The 13,422-nt window shown below is 35.7% G+C and overlaps 1 protein-coding gene across 1 annotated transcript; it reads right to left on the bottom strand.

Annotated features, from left to right (window-relative positions):
- Positions 1-4,536: 4,536 nt before the first annotated feature.
- On the bottom strand, positions 4,537-11,364 carry LOC119776077. Its single transcript, XM_038274298.1, has 4 exons — positions 11,085-11,364; positions 6,588-7,553; positions 6,410-6,415; positions 4,537-5,359 (listed from the first exon to the last, which is right to left on the bottom strand). Exons 1-4 carry the CDS (start codon positions 11,104-11,106, stop codon positions 4,596-4,598), a joined length of 1,758 nt encoding a protein of 585 aa, XP_038130226.1. The 5' UTR covers positions 11,107-11,364; the 3' UTR covers positions 4,537-4,595.
- Between the last annotated feature and the right edge of the window lie 2,058 nt (positions 11,365-13,422).

Below are 13,422 nucleotides of genomic sequence, written 5' to 3'. Positions count from 1 at the left end.
AAAAAGGTATTAGAAAAATTCTTTCAGTGAAAGAAACATCTATCCTTTGTCTCAGACTGGGGTAACCTTCATGTCTGTAGGTCTTTCACAACCCAAAACGAAGCACAAACAAAATGGCTGATCCCACCTGCTCCTCCCTTTGTTTAAACTGCAGCACCACACTCGGTCATCTTTAAGCTGCTATAGCACCCCTCCGAACAAACGACTGCTGAGTAAAAACCGTAAAAGGTATCTGAAAAATTATTTTTATCTAAGCTAAAGCTATATCTTGTCTTCAATTGGAGTAACTTTCATGGCTGTAGGTCATCTACAACCTGAATGGGAAGAGAAAGAATAAGAAAAACGGGTCCTCAGTCCTTAGCTTCTAACTGAGCTAGCTGCAGCAACACACTTTCACTCACCTTTAAGCTGCTAAAGCCCCCCTCCGAACAAATGACTGCTGAGTAAAAACCATAAATGATATCTGAAAAATTATTTTTATCTAAGCTACAGCTATATCTTTACTTCAATTAGAGTAACTTTCATGGCTGTAGGTCATCTACAACCTGAATGGGAAGAGAAAGAAAAAAAAAAACGTTTCCTCACACCTGAGCTTCTAATTGAGCTAGCTGCAGCAGGACACTGTCACCCAGCTTTCTGGTGCTTAAAATGTCCTCCGAACAAACGACTGCTGAGCAAAAACCGTATGAGTTATTCAAAAAATTCTTTCACCGTGAGCGTCAGCCATCCTTCGACTCCAACTATGCCAGCTTTGGTGTATGTGTGTCTTTCAGAACAATATTTATGACGAGTTTAAAACACATAATGTCATTCGTTTTTCTCCCCTCTGCTGTTCCAAAACCAATGAAAAACGGCTCTGATTTTCATCGACTTGAGGTCGGTCTGGAGGGTTTTTAAGGAAAAGTATTAATCCTACCGTAATTCCGAAGACATTGTGTGGGTCCAGAGATTTCAGTCTAAAAACTGACCAAAAATGGTGACTCTAGCTATAAATATGTGGCCGTGAGGGCGAGTTTAAAATGTTTTTGGGTCTTAAAAAAACGGCTGCCTCACACTCTAGCTTTTCAGTCTCTCCACTCTAGAAGGCTGGATTTTGCCAAAACTTTGTGGCGCTTGAGGTCTGATTATACAAAAACCGTAGCAGTTATCAACATGCCGTCTTCAGTTTTATGCAGACGAAGGATTTATCTACAAACTGAGCTTTAAACTGTTTTTCTACGTGAATGTATGCCAACACAGTGAAGCGCTGTTTTTTATGCTGTTTTTTTCCTCTCCCCATTCATTTCCTATGGGAATTTTTTGCGACGTTTTCGCTAATAATTCGCAAACCTTCGGACTAATGAGAAAGTTTTATACAAGCACGCATCGCCCCATTGGTCTCTACGCGTGTGCCAACTTTGGGCCCGATCCGACGAATGGTGCGTGACTAGTTACGCGCCGAAGTTTTTGGTGGCGAGGAGAACTATAAGCTATAATAAAAATAATACGCGGAATAAATATGTGAGATAGTAGTAGGTGGGCCATGCCTTCGGCATGTGGCCCCCCTAATAATACGCGGAATAAATATGTGAGATAGTAGTAGGTGGGCCATGCCTTCGGCATGTGGCCCCCCTAATAAATATGTGCAATAGTAATAGGTGGGCCATGCCTTCGGCATGTGGCCCCCCTAATAATACGCGGAATAAATATGTGCAATAGTAATAGGTGGGCCATGCCTTCGGCATGTGGCCCCCCTAATAATACGCGGAATAAATATGTGCAATAGTAATAGGTGGGCCATGCCTTCGGCATGTGGCCCCCCTAATAATACGCGGAATAAATATGTGCAATAGTAATAGGTGGGCCATGCCTTCGGCATGTGGCCCCCCTAATAAATATGTGCAATAGTAATAGGTGGGCCATGCCTTCGGCATGTGGCCCCCCTAATAATACGCGGAATAAATATGTGCAATAGTAATAGGTGGGCCATGCCTTCGGCATGTGGCCCCCCTAATAATACGCGGAATAAATATGTGCAATAGTAGTAGGTGGGCCATGCCTTCGGCATGTGGCCCCCCTAATAAATATGTGCAATAGTAATAGGTGGGCCATGCCTTCGGCATGTGGCCCCCCTAATTACTGGTTTTATATATTAATTTATTTATTTACTTTTGTTTTTTTGCTGAATTTTTTTGAATAAGATGAAATTGTCTAAATACATACACATACACACAAATAAGTCTAAATACACACACACATATATATATATATATATATATATATATATATATATATATATATATATATATATATATATATATATATATATATATATATAATTATTATTATTATTATTATTATTTTTTTTTTTTCTGTACTGAGATCTCTATGTTTCTACAGGTGTCTGTTGGAGCCATTTTTCCAGTATGGGTATTACTTCCCGCAATGCACAGATGACCACAGGCACTACAGATGCCTTCACCTTCCAGGCTCTTTCTAGTTCTTCCCTGAGGCATTAGTATTTTTCAAATTATTATTGTTCTTTTTTCCTGATGTTCCCATCATTTGAGATAGCTTCAATAATCGCTATGACTGTCTGTTTGCATCTGGAAGTCCCACGGAATCTTAGCTCTGTCATTTTCCATCATTTCTGGCCTTGGGAAAACATCTGAAGACAGATGTTTGTGCATCTAAGCGCAACATTCACATGTCATCTTAAGGCACTTTACAAAAAAAAAAAAAAAATATATATATATATATATATATATTTATTTTTTTTTTTTTCATTTTTGTAGAATATTCCACAAGTAATCCACAGAATATGTTTTTAGGATGCATAAAAAAAATAAATAAACGTAGAAGTCACTTTCAGGGAGCTATGGAAAGAGACCCTGTGTAGCCCATTCATTCTTTCTCCAGATTTTATCCTGTTAGACTGCTTGTACATCAGAACAATTGATCAGAAAACATATGGAAAAAAACTGCCACAGGAGGAAATCTCACCTCAAACCAACCTTGACTTATGAAAATCATGGAGAAAAAAGGTGTAGACGACACCAAGACATCTGCTCCTACCAGATGGGTGAAGCACTCTGACTGTGCTGTTTGATATGGGAAAAGTCATACTTGGGTGAGGTTAAATGTTTTACACTGAACACTTTTTTATGTTTCTTGACTCATTGATGCATAGCCTAGAGTACTAAACATTTTTGAAATTGTCTGTAGGCTAATGATAAAAAAAAAACAGGAGCAATAGGAGCAGTGTGAATAGGTTTAATATACATATTCCTAAAAATAAATTTTTATGAGTAGCAATTTATCTGCTTTGCAGCAAATATAAAGAAGAAAAAAGATTAAGAGATTACAATGATTGAGAGGGTAATTAATTCAGTTGCTTGTGTTTTTAAGGAAATGTGAAAATCAGAAATATCAACAGATGACAATTACGGATTAACAACATTTCTTTGTGTTCATGTGTTTGTTAAATGCAACGGAAATAATAAATAATGATAAATTGGATTTCCAATGCACTTCTAATCAGCAAGATCTCAAAGTGTTACAGAGTTAAAAGAAGTATAAACAAGTTTTGCATTGAATGTATACAAGTATATATAGAGTTATTTTTTTTTTTATTTTGGCAACATTTTCATTTACAAACAGTGTTTTAGTCAATACTCACATTTTCTATAACTGCATTAAGTGTTTTTATTGGCTATTAACCGTAATCCATAAAGTTAGAAGAAATAAACAATTAAAAATATCTCTGAAAGAATAAATGTCATGCTTTTTTGGATTTGAATCACTGAAAAGGATAAACTAATAAAACTTTAATTATCTAAGATCCCACAAAACAAATAAATGAAATTAAACACATTGATTCATCTATATTATTTTCTAGAAATTATTACAAAATTTGATAATTTGTTAATAGTAGGTTGAGATTGATTGTTCTTGATAAGTTTGTTCATTTAAAAATATATATATATTTATACATGCTGTATAGTGAATATCGTCAACATTTCCTTAACTTGACTGTAGCCAGAAAGAAATATACTTACAGAAGTTGAAAAAACAAAATCCATATATATCAATGTATTCCCAATGCTTTATTAAAACTTAGACCGTTATTTCAAAATGAAAATTAAATGCTTAAGCTTTGATTATTATTCTTATAGTTTTTTATACATATTTTTTTTTAAGTTAACCACAGTGGTTTGCAGTGGTCACAAGTTGTGTTTTGTTCTGGCTGAACGTTTTCTGAATACTATGTGATATATATCTGGAAATCTACAAATTTCTATAATCCGTTTCAATTTGTCATCTTTTCTGGGAAATAAGAATTCACCTCTTTATTTATGTTATCTAAAGCCAAGATCATCCTGTCTGTGTGCTTCCCTTTATGTTAACCTCAGTCTGTTCATTTATATTACACAAGCAAAAAGAAATGATCGACATTAATTCATTCACATTTAGAATTATCAAGGAAAAAAGAAAAATAAATCAGGGAATCTTCATCACACTCAAAACAATTTCAGGAAGAAGGAAAAAGCATCCGTGAAGTAACAGAAGCTGTTTCCACACAACCTTAGCCCTGAAAAGAAAAATGGCTCAGTCTTTCACTGCACTCGACATTTGTTGGGTTTCTTTGTTCGACCCAGTTCCTTCATTTCATTATCCACCTCAGACTTCAACGTGTTCCTCCTCTGCTGCTCCTCCCTCTTCAGCGCCTTTGATGCTCTCCGTTTCCTCCTCTTTGAGGCCTGTTTTGCTCTCCTAAACATCTTTTTAGTGTAGTGTCTACCATCGTTCCCCTGAATCATATCATCAATTTTTTCCAACAGCTGGCGGATTTGTTCATCATCTTTCACTTCGTTGTTGAAGACGTGATATCTGTTAGAGAAAGCCAAGACAAACTCTTCAAGGGCTGTGCTTTTTGAAATAAACTGCTCAATAGTTTGTTTCTTCAGTTTGTCGCCATGCGTGAACAGCAGTAATGAAAATCGTGCAACTTCTGTACCAAAGTTATTCAGAACTATCTTCATGGTTTCTTCCTCTTCCTTGGTAAACCTTCCCAGCTTCAGGACCATCAGAAAGACGTGAGGACCCGGAGCACTCATGGAGAGGCATTTTTCAATCTTCTTCAAAACGTTTTCCTCTTGGAAGTTGGTGTCGAAGAGCCCTGGTGTGTCAACTACCCTGACTTTTCTGCCCAACACCTCCCCATCTGCGCTCTTGCAGTCAAGTGTCCAGGAAGTTGGACATGCTTGCGACTGGAACTCATTTTTTCCCAGGATGGTGTTTCCTGAGGCGCTCTTCCCTCCTCCAGTCTTTCCCAGCATAACAATCCGGAGTGTGTCATCACTGTACTTCTTCTTAGATCCTGCAGACAAACACAGCAACAACTTTGATATATGCTGTTTACTTGAATATTCCTGTGTAAAAGCCTAAATTCCAAAACATCAGTGATATCAATTTTTATTTTATTTTCTCCTTCAAAAAACCTAAAGCAGTATAGATCTCAGCAAGATGGTATCGCTCCAATACGGATACGGACTTGTTGTCAGTGAATTTAGATTAATGGTTCCATCACTTATTGTAACTAGATATATAAAAGTTGGTTGCGCAAAATACTCAATGAAATTTTTTAAAAAGTTGGAAAATTTAGAAAGAAAATCAGTTAATATTCTGGCATTGTGTAAAGGCCTTAAACAGTACCACATTTAATTATTAAATAGTAGGCAATGAGGTAAAACATGTGGTGTTTTATGTGGTTTATGTGAATATCTGGTTTCAGATACTCAGAACACTAATTTTAACTACAGCCATTATTAAAAGTACATCATGCAGTCATGACATTAGATTAAATATCATATTGAATCCCATGTTTAGAAGAAAGAATGCTGAGATGACTGCTCAAATTGTCTGGTACAAATGTATAATGTACAAATGCATATGTTGTTTTTCAATGTACACATAGACTGGTTGTCGTCTTCTGTTTATCTGGGACTGGTTATGCAAAGATGTTTTTTTTTTTTTTAATTTGTTGAATAAAATAAGAGAGTTTTATTTGCATTTTTTCTGTTCTTTATTCTGAATAATATAACGTAACAATTTCTGTATACAATAGTAATGGAAAGGAAGGTGGTACTAAAATAATGACCAACAGATTTTACTTGGGTAACAAAACTCCCAACCAAAAAAGAAGGAATGTTATTTAGATTTACTCAATTGAGCATTGACTTTAACAATTTTATTGCTCAAAATATCATTTTCTTCTTACCTTACATTTAAATGTAAAAGAATCCCCATACACAACATGAAAACTATTATATAAAGCAGTATATTTGCATAGACGGTGCACGCCAATGGCCACATTGTAGTGTCTTTTTAGACAAGTAAATAAAAAAAAGATAAAAAAAAATATTTGTACCATTGCCTTGCAGGAATACAGAAGAATGCAGCATTTATTAAGACAGATAAATCTTTGCTCCATCAATCATGTTCATTTCATCCATAAAGAATGAAGTTGACAGTAAGGAAACTGTTAAAGATTACCACCCTAAGTACTTTTCCATTAATCAGGAACAGATTACAATACTTCTTGTGTTATTGCACAATACAGTTTTTGTTAATTGTTATTGCCAAAGTTCCAGCAGCAGCTCCAACTGCAGCTCCAGCAGCGATCCCAACAGCAATTCCGAGTGGACCCCCAATCACACCCAGCACGCCTCCAATGGCAGCCCCGCAGGTTGTAGCCATAGCGATTGTTGGTGCAGCAAGGAATGCGTTTGACTTCTCGGCTCGAGCACGAGCATCCTGTTGGTACTGAATAATCAGCTTGGACTCCTCTTTGCGGTAAACGCTGTCATTGTATTTGGCTCTGAGTTGCTCAAGCTCCCTCTTCTTCTGTTCTTCCATTTCCTTGAGTATTCGCTCCTTTTCCATCTCGATTGCAGCCTCTGCTCTTTCAAACATTACATTGGTGTAGTATCCTCCCCCATTTTCCGTTACCATCTTGTCAATCTTGTCTAAAAGATGGTAGATTTGCTTTGGATCTTTGACCTCGTTGTTGAAGACATGGTATCTGTTGTGGCACTTTTGAATGAGGGCCATCAGGTCTTTACTCTCAGAAACAAAGTTCTCAATGGTCTGATTCTTCAGCTGGTCTCCATGAGTAAACAGCACCATTGTGTACCTCTCAGCCTCTTCTCCAAAGGTGGCCTGGATCATCTTGACAGTATCCTTCTCCTCCTTGGTGAACCTGCCCAACTCGAGAACCACCAGGAAGGCGTGAGGACCAGGAGCAGACAGAGAGATGCACATCTTTATCTTCTTTAACACATCATCCTGAGTAAAGTTTGTGTCAAACAACCCTGGAGTGTCAATAACGGCCACATTCCAACCATTAACTACACCCCTGGCTTTATGGCAATCTGCAGTTAGAGAAGATGGGGACAGGTCAGATTCAAAAGCCTCCCTCCCCAGGATGGTGTTTCCTGCAGCACTCTTTCCAACTCCAGTCCTTCCAACCAGAACAAGCCTCCTCTCATTTGGATTTATGCCGCTCGTGAACCCTGTTGGATAGAAATATACCAGCTGTCATACAGTGCTGCACTGTTGGTGGCACGGTGCACACCCTAGATGGAAACCATCCATACTGAGACAAAACTCTATAGAATAAGATCTGTAATAGCATGTTTTACCTTGGGTTGTAAAAAACTCCCCTTTTTAGTTCCGATGATCCAACTTTAAGTAATTTATCCTAATTTCCATTAGGTTCAAACTTAAACTTTAAATTGGTAGCTACTAGACCTTGATTCTTTTCTGATTTAGCCATTCTGTGGTAGACTGCTGTGCCTACTGAGATCATTATCCGGTTTATGACCCTTTTTTAGCTTTTGGCAAAATGTCAGCTTTCAGGCCTGACATTTTGAGCTGGAATATTGTTTGAATACTTTGGCCTCAGCCTCTTAACTCCCTGACCCCAAATAGGGCTCTTTTTGTACCCCTGATGTCCACAAGCTCTTTATATCTCCCAGATTTTAACTCTTCTTATATCCAAAGGACAGTGCCTCAAAAGTCCATTTATTTTAGATGCAACTTTGTAATCATGTATCCAAATTATTTTAATGATAAGAGATGTTCCCCTCAACCATGTTAAGCAAACCATATTTGTTCATTCTATTATTGATTTTCCTGTCCTGCTAACAGAGGCCAGTAGAGTGTGAGATGGAGCCTTCAATGTTTTTCTGAACTTCTCAAAACATTGCACAATATAACCTTAAGGTAAATGTCCTGAGGCATCCACTGCTGGGAAGATTGCTATCAGTCTTAAATATTTTCTACTTGTGAACAATGACTGTCATAGCATAATGATGGGCTGTAAATAGTTTGCAATTCGCACTGTAATTTTTCGATAAGTGATAGATACCAATAGTTACCACACTATATTAATTGTTGAAGCTTTTCTAATTATTGCTTCAGTCTTAAAGAACTCCCTAACACTTCTGCTTTTGTGTTTGTATTTATCAGATAACCAATATATTTTCTATAGGACATGGCTGCAAACGTTCCTCTAGAATCCTAGGAAAGGGAATAAGTTGGAGTTTTCAATTTGGTTTCATATTTGTTTATTACAGTTTGACGTTTGATTTAAAATTATTGTTGAACCTATTAACACCAAATAGTTTTTTATAGTGCTTTTTTCCTCTATTTATAGATTACTTCTTCTTTTTATTGATTTTATTTCTTTAAACCAACTTGTTATGCCCACTTTAATGAAAACTGTTTTTAACCCAGAACAAGAAATTTTGATTTTATACGTACACTTTTAACCATTATGAATTATAAGTTTCTATGGCAAGTTTAAGGTCATGCCATCGCATCCCTATAGTATTTATTCTCATAATTATTTTAGATTTTTAAAGGCCTAGGCCTACTTGTTGTAACATAAGGTTTTGAAGTCGTTGCTAGAATTTCTGCTTGATTATCTTCCATTCAGAGATTTTAGAATCCAGGTCGTGTAACACCCTGGCTGAGCAGTGGTGATAAAAAATAAAATAAAATACAGGAAATATATATATCTATATATATATATATATATATATATATATATATAGATATATATATATTTATTTTATTTATTTATTTATTTATTTATTTATTTATTTATTTATTTATTTATTTATTTATTTTTCCCAGGAGACGTGAGATGGGTCCGTGTTCTTGCTTAACAGTAGTTTTCACCCTGGAACTGTTACATAGGTTCTGTCCAGCCAGATTCTTTTTGTAATTTCGTAACTAAAAGTTTGCTTTAAATTTTTTTTTTTTTTTTTTTTTTGGGGCTTCTGAAAAGGTTCACCACAGTTTCATATTTTCTTCCTTTTTAGATAATCATCATTAGGTGGTGTCCAAAAGGTTTACAAATGGCTATTTCAAGCCTTTCCAGAGTGACAGATATCCGTGACTGTGCTCTTTATCTATTCTTCATTCATATATGTCTGATGATGACATGATATTTTTACTTTGAAGATATTTTGGCCTACTTCAAGTTATCAGGTTCTTCAGATAACATAGTGGGAGATTCAGATTTCCCATCACACAGATTAGTTTCTCTTTAGTTAACTGTTAAATATCTTCATGCTAATGCCTAGAAATGGATAACAAATAAGGTGGATCAAAGTCCATTTTCTTAAAACTCCAGGTATAGATAGTGAATTCAGGATCTAACATGAAGGCGAATAATATTTATATTTAGGTAATGCTCTAAAACATTTAGTTTAAAAAATAAGCTCAATACATTTATATAAAATTAATGCTCTGAAAAATTTAGTTATAAAAAATAAAAAGAAAGTATTGCATATGTAAGGGAACAAAGAGTTTTTCATGGAACTGCATATCCTAATAGGTAAAAAAACATAACTTTGTTTCTGCGTTTTTTTGTAAAAGATTTTTGTGCAGCTAGTTTTTAATTTATGACTTTTTTGGAACCTAAAGAAATGCAAAATCATACTGCTGATATGCTCGGATTAAAACGATCTGAAATAAAACTAGAACAGAATGTCTTAATATATTCTTATTGTGATTTATAGAGTTTGTTGTTCACATTAATGTCTTATGAATTATTCTTTCTGCAGGGAAGAAACTTTAGAAAAAATGTAAGGCTTTTTTTTGTTCTGTGTGAATCATTGTCTGCTTATGTGTAATACACATGTTCAGCCTTTATTCCTCCAGGTGCCTTTCTTCAACCGTTGCCAAAAAAAAACACACAAAAACACATTGCTGTGTCATGCTTATGTCATGGTTTTATAGAGAGTTAGAATGTGTAAACTATTTTTGGCATCCGAAAGATAAACAGACGTATTTTTCTTTCAGTTTAAGGGTAAGAAAAAAAAAGAAAAAGAAACATATACATACATACATACATATATATATATATATATATATATATATATATATATATATATATATATATATATATATATATATATATATATATATATATATAAATGTATATGTAGTTATGTATAGGTGTGGACTTGTTTAGTACATTTTTGCTTTACAAGCTGATTGCTAAATTATCAGAAACAACATCCTAAGACGTGATATAAGGCAAAACTACTGAACAAATAGAGGATGAATTATTACAGTATCCTTTAGCAAAAAAAGAAAAAAATTAGCAGGAGTTTTAAACCCAACCAAGAACTACAAAAAAATCATAGCTTTTAACCCCTTTCTGGGCTCTTTAACTTAGCTCTAAACTTCAAACAACTACTGGATTTTTCAGTCTCAAACATTTAGACAGCAAACTAATGACCAAATCTATTGTGTCAATATAAACTTTTCCTCATGCTCTGCAGGTAAACCAGCAGCTGTCCGTGTTGGCCGAAAACATCTCAGACATAAGTAGTACATAGAGTTTATGATTTTCCACAAAAACAACAAGACTGATTTTCTCTAAATCCCAACAACTTCTTATAAGGTAGCGTACTGCTTAGATGGGCACATCTGAACCAAACCAGAGGCCACATTCTGAAGTCAAATATGTCAGCCTGAACTAAGAATAAACAAAAAACAACAAGTGCATTTTCTGATGGATCTCTTACCTGCGTAGTTTGCAGCAGACATGTTGAAAAGTCCCAGCAGCCTCCACTACTGAACTCTGTGTTTACAAGGACTCTGTCCTCCTGACAGCTGAGTTATCTTTGTCACCTCCAAAGGGTGTGTCCTCCCACTTTCAGGTCTTAAGCAAGCACAAGAATAACATTTAACAATCTAGCAAACAAACCAGCCCTCCCCCAACAGTAATTAGATTTCAATCAAATTAGAGCTCTAATTTCACACCTACAACCTGGGATATTTTCACCTCATGTCAGCTTAGACTGCACATAAACTGAGAAAAAGCATTGGCTCTTCAACCGAAACTGGATCAGTTGGTTTGTAGGGTTGAATGGGCCGAAACATCCCCTCCATTTTTTCAAACACAACATGAAAGTCAGGTGGAGCAGGTTTTGGAGACACTTTCAACTTTCTTCGTTGTAGGAGTAGAGACTCTAAGGGAGGCAGGGATTCTCTGAGGTTTGCAGACATTAACTTCTGCACAGCTCTTTTGTGCAAGGCAAGGCAATGTGAGGCAAGTTAATTTGTATTACACATTTCAGTAACAAGACAGTTTTATGTGCTGAACATTAACAAAACATAATAGGAAAACACACTTGGAAAAAAGTACATTGGCGTGGCATTAAAATAAATGAAAATGAATAATTAATATGATAAGATGCAAACGGCACTGATTCCCAAAGTTAGGGTTGGAAACCCATGTGGGGTCCTTGCAGGTTTTAATGACTAATGGAATTCAGCTATACAATAAAAAGAATTACGTGAAGCACGTTTATGTAAAATGCTTAATGATGAAAAATGTCACTTCAAAATAAACAGTTATTGCAGTTTGTAGAAGTATTTCATCCATGATTTACTGATTTTTGTGGAAATGCTCATATAATGCTCCAATAATTTCGGTCATCAGTTGGCCGTGGTGTTATTGTGTTGATCAACAGCTGAAATGTTTTGGAACCCATGCTCTGCAGCATTTCAGTCAAGCTGAGATCCTAACCATGTCGTCATTATTTGCTTCACCTTCGGCCTTTTGGTTTTAGATCAAGCTGTTTGGTTCAAGCTTAAGAAACCTCTGGAGATTATAGACACCAAATATGCTCTGAAGGGTTTTTTCCACTGTTCTGTTGGTTGGTAACATGATGGTGCATATTTCAGCTACAGAAAGTATGCAGTGAAACCTGTTTCTCTTGTCTTCTATTGTTTTCCAAAGCAGTAACATACACATAAAAGTTACATCAGAATGAGCATTGCTTTTGAAAAACATCTACATCTAGATCATTGAAATTAAGACTGTTGAACTGCTGGTAGTATTTCCTTCAGGTTGGCCAAACCACAAGAAAGAGAAAATATTAAAGTGTAGAGCCATAGAAACTTCTATGTGCAACAGTTGTTCTTCTAACTGCCTGCCATCTTGAGGTGTTAAAATCAGTTTAGAGCCGTTTTGCGCAGATTAGATATGACCCAGTACCTACAACTGGCCACATGGTGTCAGTATTTACTTGGGATCTAATATGAGACAATGTGTCGCGTTAGTGTAACAGTTTGTAGATTAAGATAAGATTTTGCACATGAGAAACGTTTGAAATCTTGCATTTGTTATAGAGAAAATAAACACAAGATCAATCTCCAACATATAAACAGAACTTTGAATGACAGAAAGGAAATTCTTGCTGCACCAGGAAATGTTTGCAACCAGTGTCTTGCAGATGTGGAATCAGGCAGTAAGGAGTTATTCTGTATTTAAGAGTTTTCTATGTGTTAGATATTGCTGTTCTCCTTTGATCTCTCTATCTATCTCTTCTCTCCTTCTTTCTCGCCTTCCTTTCTGTTTCCGTATGTATAAAATGTTCTTTTCTTTCCCAAAGCCGCTTCCAATAAAGTTTTATACACACATTGTCCACTTGTGAAAGCAAATCTGTTGGGAAATGCCTGGCAAACACGGCAGGCGTGTTAAAAATATATAGATAAATGTTTACATTATAATTATTATAGGTTTTAGGAGTTTAAAATGTTATTTCATTTACTCTTTTCATTAAATACTTTACTGTATATATGAATTATTTAAAAAGAGGTTCCCCATCACAATTTTCTGCATTTGCAACCAATCAAATCAGTTAAGTTCAATTTTTCCATAATGTAATTCACAGCAAAGGTCATATCAAGTCACTTTAAATGAAAATCAGACTCAGTTCACATATTGAACATATAATCTAAGGATAGATTCGGGTGATACATATGCACCTGTGGATACTGGGTGAATCATCAGTCATGTCATCTTTTACAGAATTAATTTACCCTGGAGATTTTATCCCCAGTGGAAATCAGATC

The sequence above is a fragment of the Cyprinodon tularosa genome, unplaced genomic scaffold, assembly GCF_016077235.1.
Source record: "Cyprinodon tularosa strain WSP-4 unplaced genomic scaffold, ASM1607723v1 ctg905, whole genome shotgun sequence".
NCBI classification, from domain to species: Eukaryota; Metazoa; Chordata; class Actinopteri; order Cyprinodontiformes; family Cyprinodontidae; genus Cyprinodon; species Cyprinodon tularosa.
The sequence above is the reverse complement of the archived record's forward strand: the minus strand, read 5'-3'. Positions and strand labels throughout refer to the sequence as shown.

Excerpts from the sequence above, each read along its gene's own strand:
- LOC119776077 (XM_038274298.1), bottom strand. The coding sequence starts at position 11,106 with ATGTCTGCTGCAAACTACGCAG. Across the intron at positions 7,554-11,084 it reads GTCTGCTGCAAACTACGCAG|GGTTCACGAGCGGCATAAAT; the intron begins GTAAGAGATCCA and ends TCTATCCAACAG.